Source organism: Copadichromis virginalis, linkage group LG8 (assembly GCF_057382275.1).
Source record: "Copadichromis virginalis isolate Kocher_CV1m ecotype Utaka linkage group LG8, C_Virginalis_male_GT1.1, whole genome shotgun sequence".
Taxonomy (NCBI): Eukaryota; Metazoa; Chordata; class Actinopteri; order Cichliformes; family Cichlidae; genus Copadichromis; species Copadichromis virginalis.
The window spans coordinates 3,736,117-3,749,623 of NC_140625.1; the positions used below are offsets into that span (position 1 = coordinate 3,736,117).

A 13,507-nucleotide genomic window follows, 5' to 3' on the forward strand; every position below is an offset into this window, starting at 1 on the left:
AGCTTGTCAGTATTGTTTGGCTGATCAACTGAAATGCAGACTGCAGCATTGCCAGCCCCCCTCTGTTTTAAGTAAGAGTCATTGTGTCCCATCAGCTTTTCAATTTAATATTAAATATAAATTGTGCGATTATATACATTACAATACAAACCTTACACTATTAATAAAAGGCCAACATTTTGCATTTAAGTAATCATTTTACCTTAAAATGACATGAAAACACAATTTCTAACTGATTATTACATATAACAAACAGGTTAATAATGTATAACAACAGTGAATAATCATGAATTATGACTTTGTAAAATCTTTGAGATAAAATATCTGTTTTCTCTATAACTTACTGGGACACGCAACAGCTGAAATTCTGTAATTTCATAATGGAATGTCGGATTAATTCCATCCTGGGTAGGTTCCTCTACACGTATAGCACGTAGAGGAACCTGTTTCTCACCGTGCTCTTTCTCATCCTGTCCATCAGCTCATATTGTTAATGTAACCCAGATGGAAAAAACACAATTAGATGACACAAAAGATAAAAGAAGAGACAGTATTTATTTTCTTTATTTTACTTGTTTACCTCAAGTGTTACAGTTCCTATCGCAATCGAATGCACTGCTCAGTTCACCCCACATGGTGTTGCCTAGCTCTCAACAGCCAATCAAAGCCTACATTCAGCCTGTCAACTGGGAGGTGAGGTGAAGGCACGTGATTCTCCTGGGTTTCTTTCTGATCTCAGCCATGGTAGTGAAGGCAACTACTGAAAAGAAGACCTAGAAACACAGAGAACAAAAAGGGGAAAACCCAGAGTTAAACTGTGGGACAAGAAAAAAACAGAAAGCCAGCCTACTTACCTACTGGAAGCCTGGAGCTGAGTGAGTGAATGAAGGAGAGAACTAATGTCAAAAAACTTGAAGATTCTTACCGTCCTTGTCCATGCTAATGCTAGCACAGGCTTACCACTTACTATCCAGCTGGAGAGCTGCTGCTGTTCTGATACTGGTGTGTTCGGCTTTGAAACACAAAGCAACTGTGAGAAACATTTTCCTGTAGCTGCTCTGAAGCTATTTTTCCTGTCGGTTCACTGTGTGCTAAAGAGAGTAGTGGTAATATTAAAGTTATGAGAGTGAACTAAAGTGGATAATTGTTACGGTCCTGGGCCGTTTGACTACTCCCAGCTGTGTTTCCCTACTGTTTCTTCCCTCGTTATCCCTCTATGTATTTAAGCCTTTTGTCCTTCTCTGTGTGTTGCTGGTTTGTCTGCTTATCATCCATGTCATTTCTCCAAGTAAAAGATGAATAAAAGGATCCGTAACTCAAAATTTCAAGTTTTTCCTAAATTTTGAAGTAATAACTCGAAATTTCAAGAAAATAACGCAAAACTTTAACTTATGGATCCAGCTTTTAGTCTGAGACCTGTTTTTTTCCCCCTGAGACCTGATGAATGTTTGCCTGACACCTGAGACCTGACATTTTTTTGTCTGAGACCTGACGACTTTCTTCCTGAGACCTGAGGGTGTTGTAAAAATGGTCGACCGTGGCTCAAGAGTTGGGAGTTCGCCTTGTAATCGGAAGGTTGCCGGTTCGAGCCCCGGCTCGGACAGTCTCGGTCGTTGTGTCCTTGGGCAAGACACTTCACCTATTGGTGTTGGCCAGAAGGGCCGATGGTGCGATCTGGCAGCCTCGCTTCTGTCAGTCTGCCCCAGGGCAGCTGTGGCTGCAACTGTAGCTGCCTCCACCAGTGTGTGAATGGGTGGATGACTGGGTGTGTAAACCGCTTTGGGGTCCCTAGGGGGGACTAGTAAAAGCGCTATACAAATATAGACCATTTATGTTCCATGTCTCCACTCAGGTTTTTGGCTCCTTTGTATTACTTTTGCATGGTGATGGTCAAACAAAGCTTTCTGAAGCATTAAAGCTTGTATTGAAGCATTAAAGCTTGTATTGAAGCATTAAAGCTTGTGTTGAAGCTTCATTACTTGAAGCTTTTCAACACAGTCATCTCTGGGGACATCTGGTGGCCAAAAATATAAAGAACAGCTTGAAGCTACAAATTAAAGTGTACTGCTTCATTATGACTGCCCACTCCACAGAGTGGAGTTCACAATCCGGTCTGATGTTGGGCTATCTTTGTGTTGCTTTGAAAATGTAATTTTTGGGGGTGAAAAATTATGTTTAATTGCTTAACAAAAAAATTTGATCAATAAACATTCCTTGTTTAAACATGGGCCATGATTTGGTCTTTCTTTGCTTTGACTCCTTGATGTTGGTAAATACAATAGATGAAAAATACATATAATATACATATAATAATGTACAACACATTATGGAGTGTGCTTCTGTTGTGAGGTCCTGCCTCAAGGTAGTTATGCAATTAACCGCTGGAAAGTGTTTTTATAAATAATATTATATTAGGCCAATTTTCTTATACACATTTTTAAACCTGGGCGTAGAACTGATTGTGAACTGGAAAGGGGAAATGCTTATGAACTTGTAAAGTAAAAACATTTACTTTACTTGCATGCATTTAAGGATATGCATGCAAGTAATTTGTTCTGCTATGCGATGGCTGAGTCTGTTTGTTTTCTTGGAGATAATTTCTCCTGCCTAAGAGAAAATCCTCTCACATGGAACAGAAGAGGCTGGAGTGCACAGAAACTGAGACGCAAGTTGGTAGAGATGCAGGTATACGGTCGTCCTGGGTCCTACATACTATCACCTAAAAAGAACAAATAAATTAAATTGCTGCACATTTTGTAGGATAACATTTTAAGATTATTTTAAAAATAAAATTATTTAATGACATGTATATTATGAAAAGCAAATGTTTTGTTAAGACATTTTAAGTTTTTTAATTTTTCAGATAAAATAAACACACGCAAAATGAAGGCAAAAGTTAAGTCTCAGTTAAGTTGGTTATCTGTGTTTTGTAATATGCAAATTATTGAAAGAATTTATTTCATTTCTACTGTGAGTCTAACGTAACTGGGGGTAATTTTTGGTGCAGACCTATAGTGTTAGAGAAATTAAGCTCGATACTTTGATACCTCTAAACCGAACTCAGCATGTGTACTTTGTTGTTTTATTTGCACATGGTTTTGATGTGGCTGTGATGTATGAAATTTTGAATGTTAATGGTTACTCACCATCAGTATTACTGAAAAGAGAAATATGTGAGTACTTGAATGTTTAGTTCTCATATTTCATGCATGTTGTAGAGCTAAGATATCTTACATCTTGATGCAATATTTTGATATTTAATTTAAACTTTAAATAGTTCTTAATATGATAATAGACCTGGGTTATAGGTTAGGTGTTTAGAGAGAACAGGAAAGTCCGAGGACCAGGACGAGCTTCTGGTCATAACAGATGTTGAGTCAACCACTTTGAGGAAAATCACCATGAAGAAGATGCACACGTACACACTCACACATATGTTCACACTGCACTTACAAAGATCAGGAAGTGAAGTCAGGTGTTACCGAAACAATTCTTTAAAGGCCCTAACGGACACTTTTATTTCATTTAAGTGTGCACACTATTCATGTTATTTCTGATAATTAGAGTCAATTTGATTATTTTGTACTCTTTCTGTACAGATTAGACAATCTTTTTTATGCATTGTAACAATATAAGAGTTGCTACTCAACAGTTATTCTTGTGTCTGAGTCATTATTGCTGCTCAACACTTTGGCTCCTTACGAACTTATTACTAGCCCAAGTAGTTACTGTGCTGTAGTTCACTTTTATATCTCTAAAACTGCATTGAGCACTTGAAACAGCACTTCTCACCTTTCCTCCCAACCATTTAGCAGATGTCCATATGAATGGCAGCACAGTGCTCTGATCAGCCAGGTAGAACTAAATAATTCAGAAGGCCTTCTGTGTTTGTGTGGCTGCACTTTACTGCAAGCAGTTCAACTTTGTCATTGTTGTGTCACAGGCATACAATGTTGTTGGGTGTATATTACATATGTGGCTCTCTGCCCTTGGTTTAATTTTAGTGGGTGGGATATTTGTGTGTCAGCTCTCCTCCTGAGCACAGCACATATTTCGATCAGTAACACTAGTTCTTGAGGAAAAGCGAGAGGACTTTGCGGCCCCCCCAGCTATGCCTTGGTTTCATCTGAGAAGCCTGGTAAGCTATATTACACTGAAATGAGCTCTGTGCTTTTACCCCCAGGGACACTGGGTATAGAGCCACATCTAGGCTGAAGGCGCAGACAAAATCTGCTGTTTACTGTTACTGTCATCAAACTTGGAAAAGATTTATAGCCTCTTTGAATGGACTTTCCTTCCTTGTGTGTTATCCTTATCCTGAAGATTAATTCTAGCCCACAAAGTTAGCTCAGGAATGTCAAGTAAGTCGAAAGGATCAGGGACTTAAATCCTGAAATATGGTCTCAATAGTGAAAGATGAAGTCAAGGACCTGGTTTCACTCAATTTGACAGCTATGTTACTCGATAATCTAGTCATCTATATTTATTTAATTTTTTAGATTTTGATTTAATGTGTAAGGCTTTACCTCTTACCTTTCTTTTTGCAGTCTCAATTTTCCAAATGAAAACTTTAATGACAAAAAAACCATTTTTTTTAATACTTTGTAGGTTAGTTCAACTCTGAAGAACTGATTGCATACTACAACTTGAATCCCAAGCTAGAACGGATTCCATGAAACAGAAGACAAAGACAAAAACAAACAAAATTCTATGAATAAATGTGAGACAGAATAGTTCTAAAACAAGTCAGTCTCCTCAAGAAAGAAAATGGATTTTATTAACACTAAAGGATGGAAAGTCCAATGAAACTAAAAGAAATGTAAGAATGAAAGCAGTTCAAAGCAGAAGAGGCTCCAATGAAATGGAGCATCATACAGAGGAAGAAAATAAAAAAAACAGGACATGGAAAATTGCATGCACAACACAAGAACGATAATGACTTTACAGGTGGGAAAAAAAAGATGACCAAACATTCACCAAAAGTATTCCCAGCCATTCAAAATAGGATTAATAATGGGTTCCACACTAAGCCTGAGAAAGAGAGGGTATGCAGGGAGCTCAATGGAGGCATCGGTACACGAAATTAGTAATAATGAGGAGGCGGAGGAACAGAGTAGCGATGACGAGCCAGTTAAGATGCAGGCTAGTGAGGAAAGTAGTGAGCGATCTGAAGTGTTGAATACTCAAAGAGATACAGAACAGTCAGCAAAAAAACAATTAGACAAGGACGAAGGTGAATCCACCAGAAGTGAGTCTAAGGACCAAGAAGAAAAAGAGGGGAGAAAAGAAGAGGAACAAAAACAAGAAGAAGACGAGCAGGGAGGTTATCTATGTGAAACTATCAACCATGACAGATTTGCAGACAAGAAGATAACCTGGGGGGAAAGGTCTAAAAAACCAACTGCTGATAAAGTCGTCAGACAACACAGAAACACTCCCGCAAAGCCTGCTCAAGGATTGAAATACAAGATGTTTAAAAAGACAAAGGATCAGCAGGCTGCAAAGACAGAAAAACAATGGGCCAAAGCAGAGAAGCTAAGGTTGGAAAAGGAAGCCAAGGAAGAAAAGGAGAAGAAAAAGAAGCCACAAAAAGAGTACAAATCTCGTTCCACAACAGAAGGGGTTCAGCCTCCAAAGGGTATTTCTCTTATCAGGACTGACCCAGCAAAAAGTGAGACCCAGTTAACAAATAAAGTAAAAAATATCAGAGGGAGAGATTCTTCCGTAGAAGTTGATCTAATCATGCTTCCCAAAGCCAGAATTGAAGAACTCAAAACCATTCTGGATCCAGAAGAGCAGCAGGGCCAGAGTGTCATTAACAGGAAGTCACGGATGTTGCTCTTGGGGAAAGTCAAGACATTATCTCTCCAACGCAAAGCAACCACGATTTTGGCAAAGCCTGATAAAGAAGAAACAGTTACACGCACAACTGATGGGGGGTTCAATAATTTTAATGACCATTTGATCGCACGGGAAAAGGGTATGAAGAGTTTGTGCAGGCTGTCTGGCTGGAATCAAAAGAAAATGCCACAGGGGTTAAACTGGAGAAAAAATCTTTCTGCTTGGACTAAAGCAATTGGGATTTCTCGCTGGCTCTCAATTCAAGCCATAAACCAAAAACATGGCCTAAGAAAATCTAAGGGGAATATTTTCAAACAAAAGATGGCTGTAGGAGTTGCCAGTAAAGCCAACCTGGCTAACAGGAAAAGCAAGAGCTCCACTGAGAACAAAATTGTTGAAGAGAGAGCAACCTTCCAGGGTACGGACAAGGAAGGAACAGAAGAAACAGTCCTAGGTGGGGAGAAAGTTGTAGAAGCCAGATATGCTGTTGTACTCCCGACAATGAATAAACTAAGCAAGGAAAATATAACAGAAGCACCTAAGGCAGATCTTCAAACTTCTACTCCAGCAATTCTACCAGCAGAAGCCACAACCCCAGAGCTCAGACCTCCAAAGCCAGGTGTCAAGTCTGTGCTCCCTGTCAAACCAGATCTAAATGTCGTAAAGTGCATCAAGAAACCCTTGTCTGGAGGATTAACATCAGTTCAACATGAGCCTAAAAGCAGTTCTGGACTCAATGAGTCCACCGCTGAAGACAGAAACAGCAAAGGCAATCAAGATAGAGTCAATATGTTCGAAGCTGCAAGAGGGAAGGTGAACACCTCTCAAATCAACATAACCAAGATGTCCTTGTCACTGGGTGGTCCAACACAGGCCTCAGGACAAGAAGAACAAAGAGGTAGTTTAGCTTCAATGCCCACTTCTGCCACTCGACCATTTCCAAATGAAGAGTCCAGTGCAGAGAGATCAGGTGTTCGGTCTTTGTGTGAAGAAGAAGCAGACAAGGAAGTAGCTCATCTGATGGGTGAGGGGAGAATATGTTCTATCTCCAAACCAAAGGTACATTGGACTGGGAACCCACGGATGAGTGGAAAGCCTCAGGTAGGGGTTACATTTTTGTTAGTGGACTTTTAAACAAGCATTGTTTAATATGTGGCTAGAAAATGTGAAATACATTTATTTAGGTATTAAAGGCTTTTTGTAAGGCCAAGATTTACATTTGGATAAAACAAATAAGGGAAAAATTTTCATACATAAATAGATGTGTAGCTAACTGTAGCCTGTAATCACGTTGATGCTAAGATGGTTAACATGTGTAAAATCTTGGTAAACTAACAATTAAGGGAGTGCTATCATTGCACGCAGCAACAATAGCACTCAATATGTGTACTTCTCTCAAGCTATGCTCAAGACAATACATCTTTCAAGCTTAGTTGTCAATCTTTTTCTGTGTGGGCTCAGGACTGGTTGTGCGCTGAGAACATGTTGCCCCATCAGACAGTGGAGAAGCTAACCAAATGGACAGTCTATGAGGATGAAGGCCAAGCCCGGCCCATCCCATCCCACAATGGCAGGGAATGCTGGGAATCAGAAGATCCCAACCAGGAGATGCTAGAGAGTCGACTAGTGAACATACAGGTATTGATACTCTGTTTTAGTATAAAACTATAAATCACTTCATGACAGCAATATTTAAATGCTACTATTAGTTTGAAAGGGGGAGAAGGCATTGGGATTAATAAGAATTTAGCATTTCCAATTCGATTATCGATATTCCTTAATATACTACACAGAGCAGTTTTCTTTAAAGTAATGCAGTAAGTTATGAGGTGCCTTAAGGGACATTATTACTGAAACGCTCTCACACACACTACTGAAATTTTAGCTCTCACACACACTACTGAAACGCTCTCACACACACTACTGAAACGCTCTCACACACACTACTGAAACGCTCTCACACACACTACTGAAACGCTCTCACACACACTACTGAAACGCTCTCACACACACTACTGAAATTTTAGCTCTCACACACACTACTGAAACGCTCTCACACACACTACTGAAACGCTCTCACACACACAACTGAAACGCTCTCACACACACTACTGAAACGCTCTCACACACACAACTGAAACCAGAGGCATTTCTGCTGAACAGGAAGTTGTTTCCTGACAAGGAAACTGATGGAAAAAAGTGGTATATTTCAAAACACTACAAGGATTTCTACTCAGCAACCTGCTAGTACAGCAGTCCCCAACCTTTTTTGCTAAAATTTCAGTAGTGTGTGTGAGAGCGTTTCAGTAGTGTGTGTGAGAGCGTTTCAGTAGTGTGTGTGAGAGCGTTTCAGTAGTGTGTGTGAGAGCGTTTCAGTAATAATGTCCCTTACGGCACCTCATAGTAAGTTACTCAATTTCTTGCTGGAGAAATTCATTTGTTATACTACTCATTAAATAACTTTCATGTTACTGTGTAAAATGACCTGAAATGCATGCATGTCTTATAATTACCATTTAACAATATAAACCTAAGGCTACAGTCCCACGCATCACCACAAATCTCTATGCTAAACTTTCTCTTAGTATTTATATATGAACAAAAAAACCAGACAACACAAAGCAAAAATGAAAACCAGAGCAAATAGACTTTAAAATGATCAGTGATTCTACTTTAGAAACATGATCAGGTATAAACAGAGGCTGCATCTTGACTGGTCATCTGTTTAAGTTCAGGGTCTGGCTGCAGAGCTGAGGTCAGCATTCACTCAACTTTAACTGAACTCTGGGTTCTTGGCTAGCTTAGCATTAACATGCTCTCTGTGCTGATGCTTGCAAGGAAGTGAAGTTGTGTTAGCAACATAATGCAGTTGTTTCTGTCCTGAATATGGTTTTTACTTTACCATTGAACCCTTGTCTTTAGGGCAATAAAAATAAAAGTCATTTCCACATCCACACTGCAGACTGCACCACTGTTTTCCTCCTCCAACCCAACTAAAATCATCTGTTTGTAATGCGAGTGCAAGTAGAACTGATAAGCAGGATCGATAGGCATGCTAACTAACAATTCCAAGGAACTGGACTGCTGGGAATCAGTTCTCTACGAGAACCGAAACATCAGTTTCATGATCATTGATATACAAATTGACAGGACTATTAAACAATGATCAAGAATATCCTTCACAGAGAACTAGAGAATGGATGTAGTTAGGGCACTAGCTCTAATCATTAGGCAGCTATGCTATTTATAAGCCTGGGGAAATCTGCAGTAAGCTGAGACTGAAGAAATCACTTGTATGAGTGATGAAATACTTCTACCACTAAAACCGCTGTCCAAATGAACAGTCTTTCCGTCCACACCGACACAGCATTTTTACTCAAGGAAAATTGAGCTTATCAAAACGCTCTCCAATGGGAATAAATTTGAAAACGCCGTTTTCATGTCGCAGTGTGGACTGTGAAAACTGAGGTTTTCGAAAATGATGATGCATTTTAGTCGTATGATGCAGTCATATGACCAATTCAACTAAGATGGCAGACGGCATTGTTTAGCAGTTGTTTTGTTTGCCATCAGTTTGTATCAATTTATGCTCCAGATAGCTTTTCTTCAAAGAAGATGGAGTGTTTACTCAGAGCTGTTGTTCAGTGGTGGAACGAGACGACAATTGTGTTTCATTTTGTTGCGACGTTTCAAAGAGCCGGAAAGTAAATAAATGACCGACGGTCGAATCGTCTTATGTTTCACGCATAGGAATGTAAGCGTTTTCAGTATGAATGAACAACTCTTTGGAAACAACTGAAAATGATGGAGCCACTTTTCATATCCTCCCTGGTGAATTTGATGTGTTGGTCCACCGAGTTAATGTGATGTGGTGAATTGATTTTCACCCAGGTGCCATCCACACACCTGAACTAATGACTTTGGTAGGATAGCAAAGCCCTCTTTTCATCTTCTTCCATGTATAAATTGGCCACAATGGGTGAAACTAGGGAACCCATGGCACACCCAAGTTTCTGCCTGTAGTATGATTGTAGTAAGATTAGGGGAAACCTGCAGTCAGCTGAGACTGAAGAAGTCACTTGGATGAGTGATGAAACATTTCTCCCACTGAAAACGCTACGGCCAGATGGACAGAATCAACTTTTGGGGATTTACTTACCTGGGTGATTGAGCATGCATCAAGATGCATAGAAACCTATTATACAAATGCATATCCTAACACTTGAATGAGTACTGATCATTTAGGCACAATTTATATTGGGCAATTTTCTCATTTAAAAAGCTTCCTGTGAATACAAATAATTTATTTTTTTAATAAAGTGGGAGTTTTCGTCTTCTAAATAAACAGAATAACTCATCACCCCTCTACTAGAAAACATAGATTTACCCATTACAGACAAGACACAATAGCACCACCATGATGGTTTAAATAAGCTGAGAAATAAAAGACTTGCTGCTGGTGGATTTATTGCCTGCTCTTTGTATATACAATAGACCTTATAACACACAGCATCACACTGTCATGAGGTTGCAGCCTCATAACACTCTTCCATTCGAGCAAACTGAATTTTTTGCCTGCTGTGGAAAGCTTTTGAAAATACTTGACCAAAACAAATCACACTTTAAACCAGACCTTCCCAAAGTGTGGGGAGAGCCATTGCAGGGGGGGCGTGGGATGAAAAGGGGGGGAAACAAAAAAACAACGCTTGGACACTGCTAGCACGGGGCGCCCACACAAATGCAAAGCAGGAGATGAAGCATCGCTGAATATGTTTCCAAACCAACTTCATTTTAAGCCAAAGACTAGAAAATATGGTGAAGCATATCTGCCCTTTGGCTTCACCTGCACAAATGCCAAGGTAGGTCTCCCCTGCAGAATTGGTTTTCCCTGTATAGGGAGCAGCGCTGGGCTGTTCAAATCACAGACAAACAGTATCCTATATTCTTGATTTTTAGTTCACAAACACTTGTTGTAATGACTAACTACTCCTGACATTTTGGAGATGTTAGCTCTGTATACAGCGGGATATAAATAATATCAGGTTGATCTTGCCACGATTTTTCCCCAGTTCAAATCACGGACAAACAGTCTCCCACAGTTGTTTATGTTTTTAAACCTATTTTGCACAGAGAGGCATTTTTTGAAAAATGTATTGATAGCAATGTTGAATATTACACAGGAAAAAAACAACTACACGTAAAATAATCACACCGTGACACCTCTGCCTTTGTAAATGGAGGGACAGTAACTGCGTGTGAAAATGTAAGCGTGTAAAACCTGCACACAGTCAGATTAACAGTATTTTGTCTCTATCTGCTATTCTGCAATTAATCTCATGTAAACAATAACGTGGCGCACAGCGTGACGTGAAAAAAGGCACATACCTTTGACGTTGCATGATGAACTCTGTATTCCTCGTCCACACGTAAACGCAAAAAAGGAGTTTTAAAAAAATCTCAGTTTTCGGTGATTCAAAACGCTGTTTACGTGTAGACGAAACAACTGCGTTTTCAAAAATACCCGTGTAGGTGTGGACGTAGCGTAAAAGAGTAAGTAGTTTATTTTATTACTACCTGCAATTTATTGCAGTTTACTATTTGCTTAATTGTTTACTACATGTTTGAGGTGTGAAATAAACCGCAATGGAGCAAAATATGGGTGTGTGGTTGGAGGATGTGTTTGTGCACGCGCAGGGGTGGGGGTTTGTAAAACAAAGGGGGGCCCAGCAAAAAAAGTTTGGGAACTACTGCTTTAAACCATCAAGGCCTCTAGAGCAGATCCTTGCCCTTTCTGACAAGCTTCATTCAATGTTAGCCAGACTGCAAGATGCCTGTGGAGATGAGGTGGGGGGTTGAGCTGTCTGCTTTTACAGGTGATGATCCCCGGCAGCCAGAGTGCTATAGAGGTGGATGAGGTGGACGATCTGTCCCAACTGGAGTGAGTACAGACACAGACACACACACTCACGCACGCACTCTTTATATTTTAAATTGTGCATAGTTTCAACCTTTCTGTCTAACGGTTATAGAGAGGTGTGTGAGAGTTCTGTGCTTCTGAATTTGAAGAAGAGGTTTCATCGTGACTGGATTTATGTAAGTTTAAACGATTTTGAGTCTTTCTTACTCAGTTCATATGAAAAAAGGTCGTAATTTATTATATATAATCAGCATTTTAAACTGCACATCAGAACAAGCTTTCAATAAAAAAATTATGTCATTACTTTGTGGAATAAAAATATATATCATCTATTTTGTATTATGTATTATAGTTTTAAATATGATAACGATAACAACAAATTGTAAATTGTGTTTTTCCTAATGATTACCAAATGGTGTGGTTATGGTTAAAACCCTTCATTCCAAAACAACAATTACTGTAAATATTAGTTTCTGTTTCACAATAGCGATCAAAAGTAATGTTCATAAATTTAATAGTAATTTTTTACCATTTACAATTTCTAATGTACATCACTAACAACTTTACAAATACCATCCACATTATGACTTTTAGTTTTGAGTTCTCAGGGGTGACTTCTCACGAGTGAGTAATTTATCTACATTATATAGGCCTGGTCCGTAAACCACCTGCGGCAGTGAAGCATCCAGCTGCCCTATGAGCAGGAGATTTGGGGTAATGGGGTCAGGATTAGTACTATCCGAAGATGCTTAACCAAGAGGTTTCACATTAAGGATCCCTTATACTTCAATGAGAGCCGTGCGGAGGACTTCTTCTGTCACACTCTGATCCTTCAGGATGACCTGGAATGCAGCCTTAACTGACCTTATCTCCCTTTCCCAGGCTCTTCCAAAATGGGGTGCATGCGGTGGATTATAATGAAAGGTTATCCTCTGCTTTGCCAGCTGTCCCTGAAGAATGGGCGTCATTCTAGAGAAAACTTCCTCTAACTCTCGAGCCCCACCTCGGAAATTAGTGTCATGATCCGACCATATCTCGAATGGTGTACCCCGATGGGAGACAAATCTTCGCACGGCCATGTGGAAAGCGTCTGAGTCCAGACTTGGCAGCAAAACCAGGTGTACACATTGGGTGGTTAGGCACTTGAAGATGATGCCCCAGTGCTTCTCCTGCCTCCGGATATCTTGATGGTGTAGGTACCAAAGCAATCGACACCAGTTGACCAAAAAGCAGGTTTGTGGATCCGGAGTCTCACTGTGGGCAAATCAGCCATTTTGGTGGGAACAGGCCTCCCCCGCCATTTCTGGCACTCTACACATTGTCTTTGATGTCTCCGGATTACTTGTCAACCTCTGATGATCCAATAAGTGCGCTGTATCTCTGCAAAGACATGCTCTGGACCGGGGTGAAACAGAATTGTGTCGAAGTATTGGACAAGGAGCTTAGTTACCGGGTGTTCTGGAGGTAGCCCAATAGGGTGTATGGTGTCCAGACCTTCAGCACATCTCAGGTGCCCTCCAACCCTTATCAGGCCAGTAACCAGATGTTACGTTCCCCTGAGGGGTCTAGGCGGTGAGGGGGAAGTAACAAAAGGTGTCCAGGTCAGAAAAAGGAGTCAAGGAGGCAAAAGGGTTAAATTAAAGAGTTTTATTAAAGTAGCTCAACTAAGAGAGACGGACAAGCCGCTATCACCATTTAAGAAAAACAAACAAAACTCAGGCGTTGGTCAATAAAGCAAAGTCAAAAGGA

General features: G+C 40.0%; 1 protein-coding gene across 1 annotated transcript; it reads left to right on the forward strand.

Moving 5' to 3' along the window:
- Positions 1-5,013: 5,013 nt before the first annotated feature.
- On the forward strand, positions 5,014-11,783 carry LOC146702527 (uncharacterized). Its single transcript, XM_085467295.1, has 3 exons — positions 5,014-6,942; positions 7,303-7,479; positions 11,715-11,783. Exons 1-3 carry the CDS (start codon positions 5,014-5,016, stop codon positions 11,781-11,783), a joined length of 2,175 nt encoding a protein of 724 aa, XP_085323421.1.
- The last annotated feature ends 1,724 nt before the right edge of the window (positions 11,784-13,507 follow it).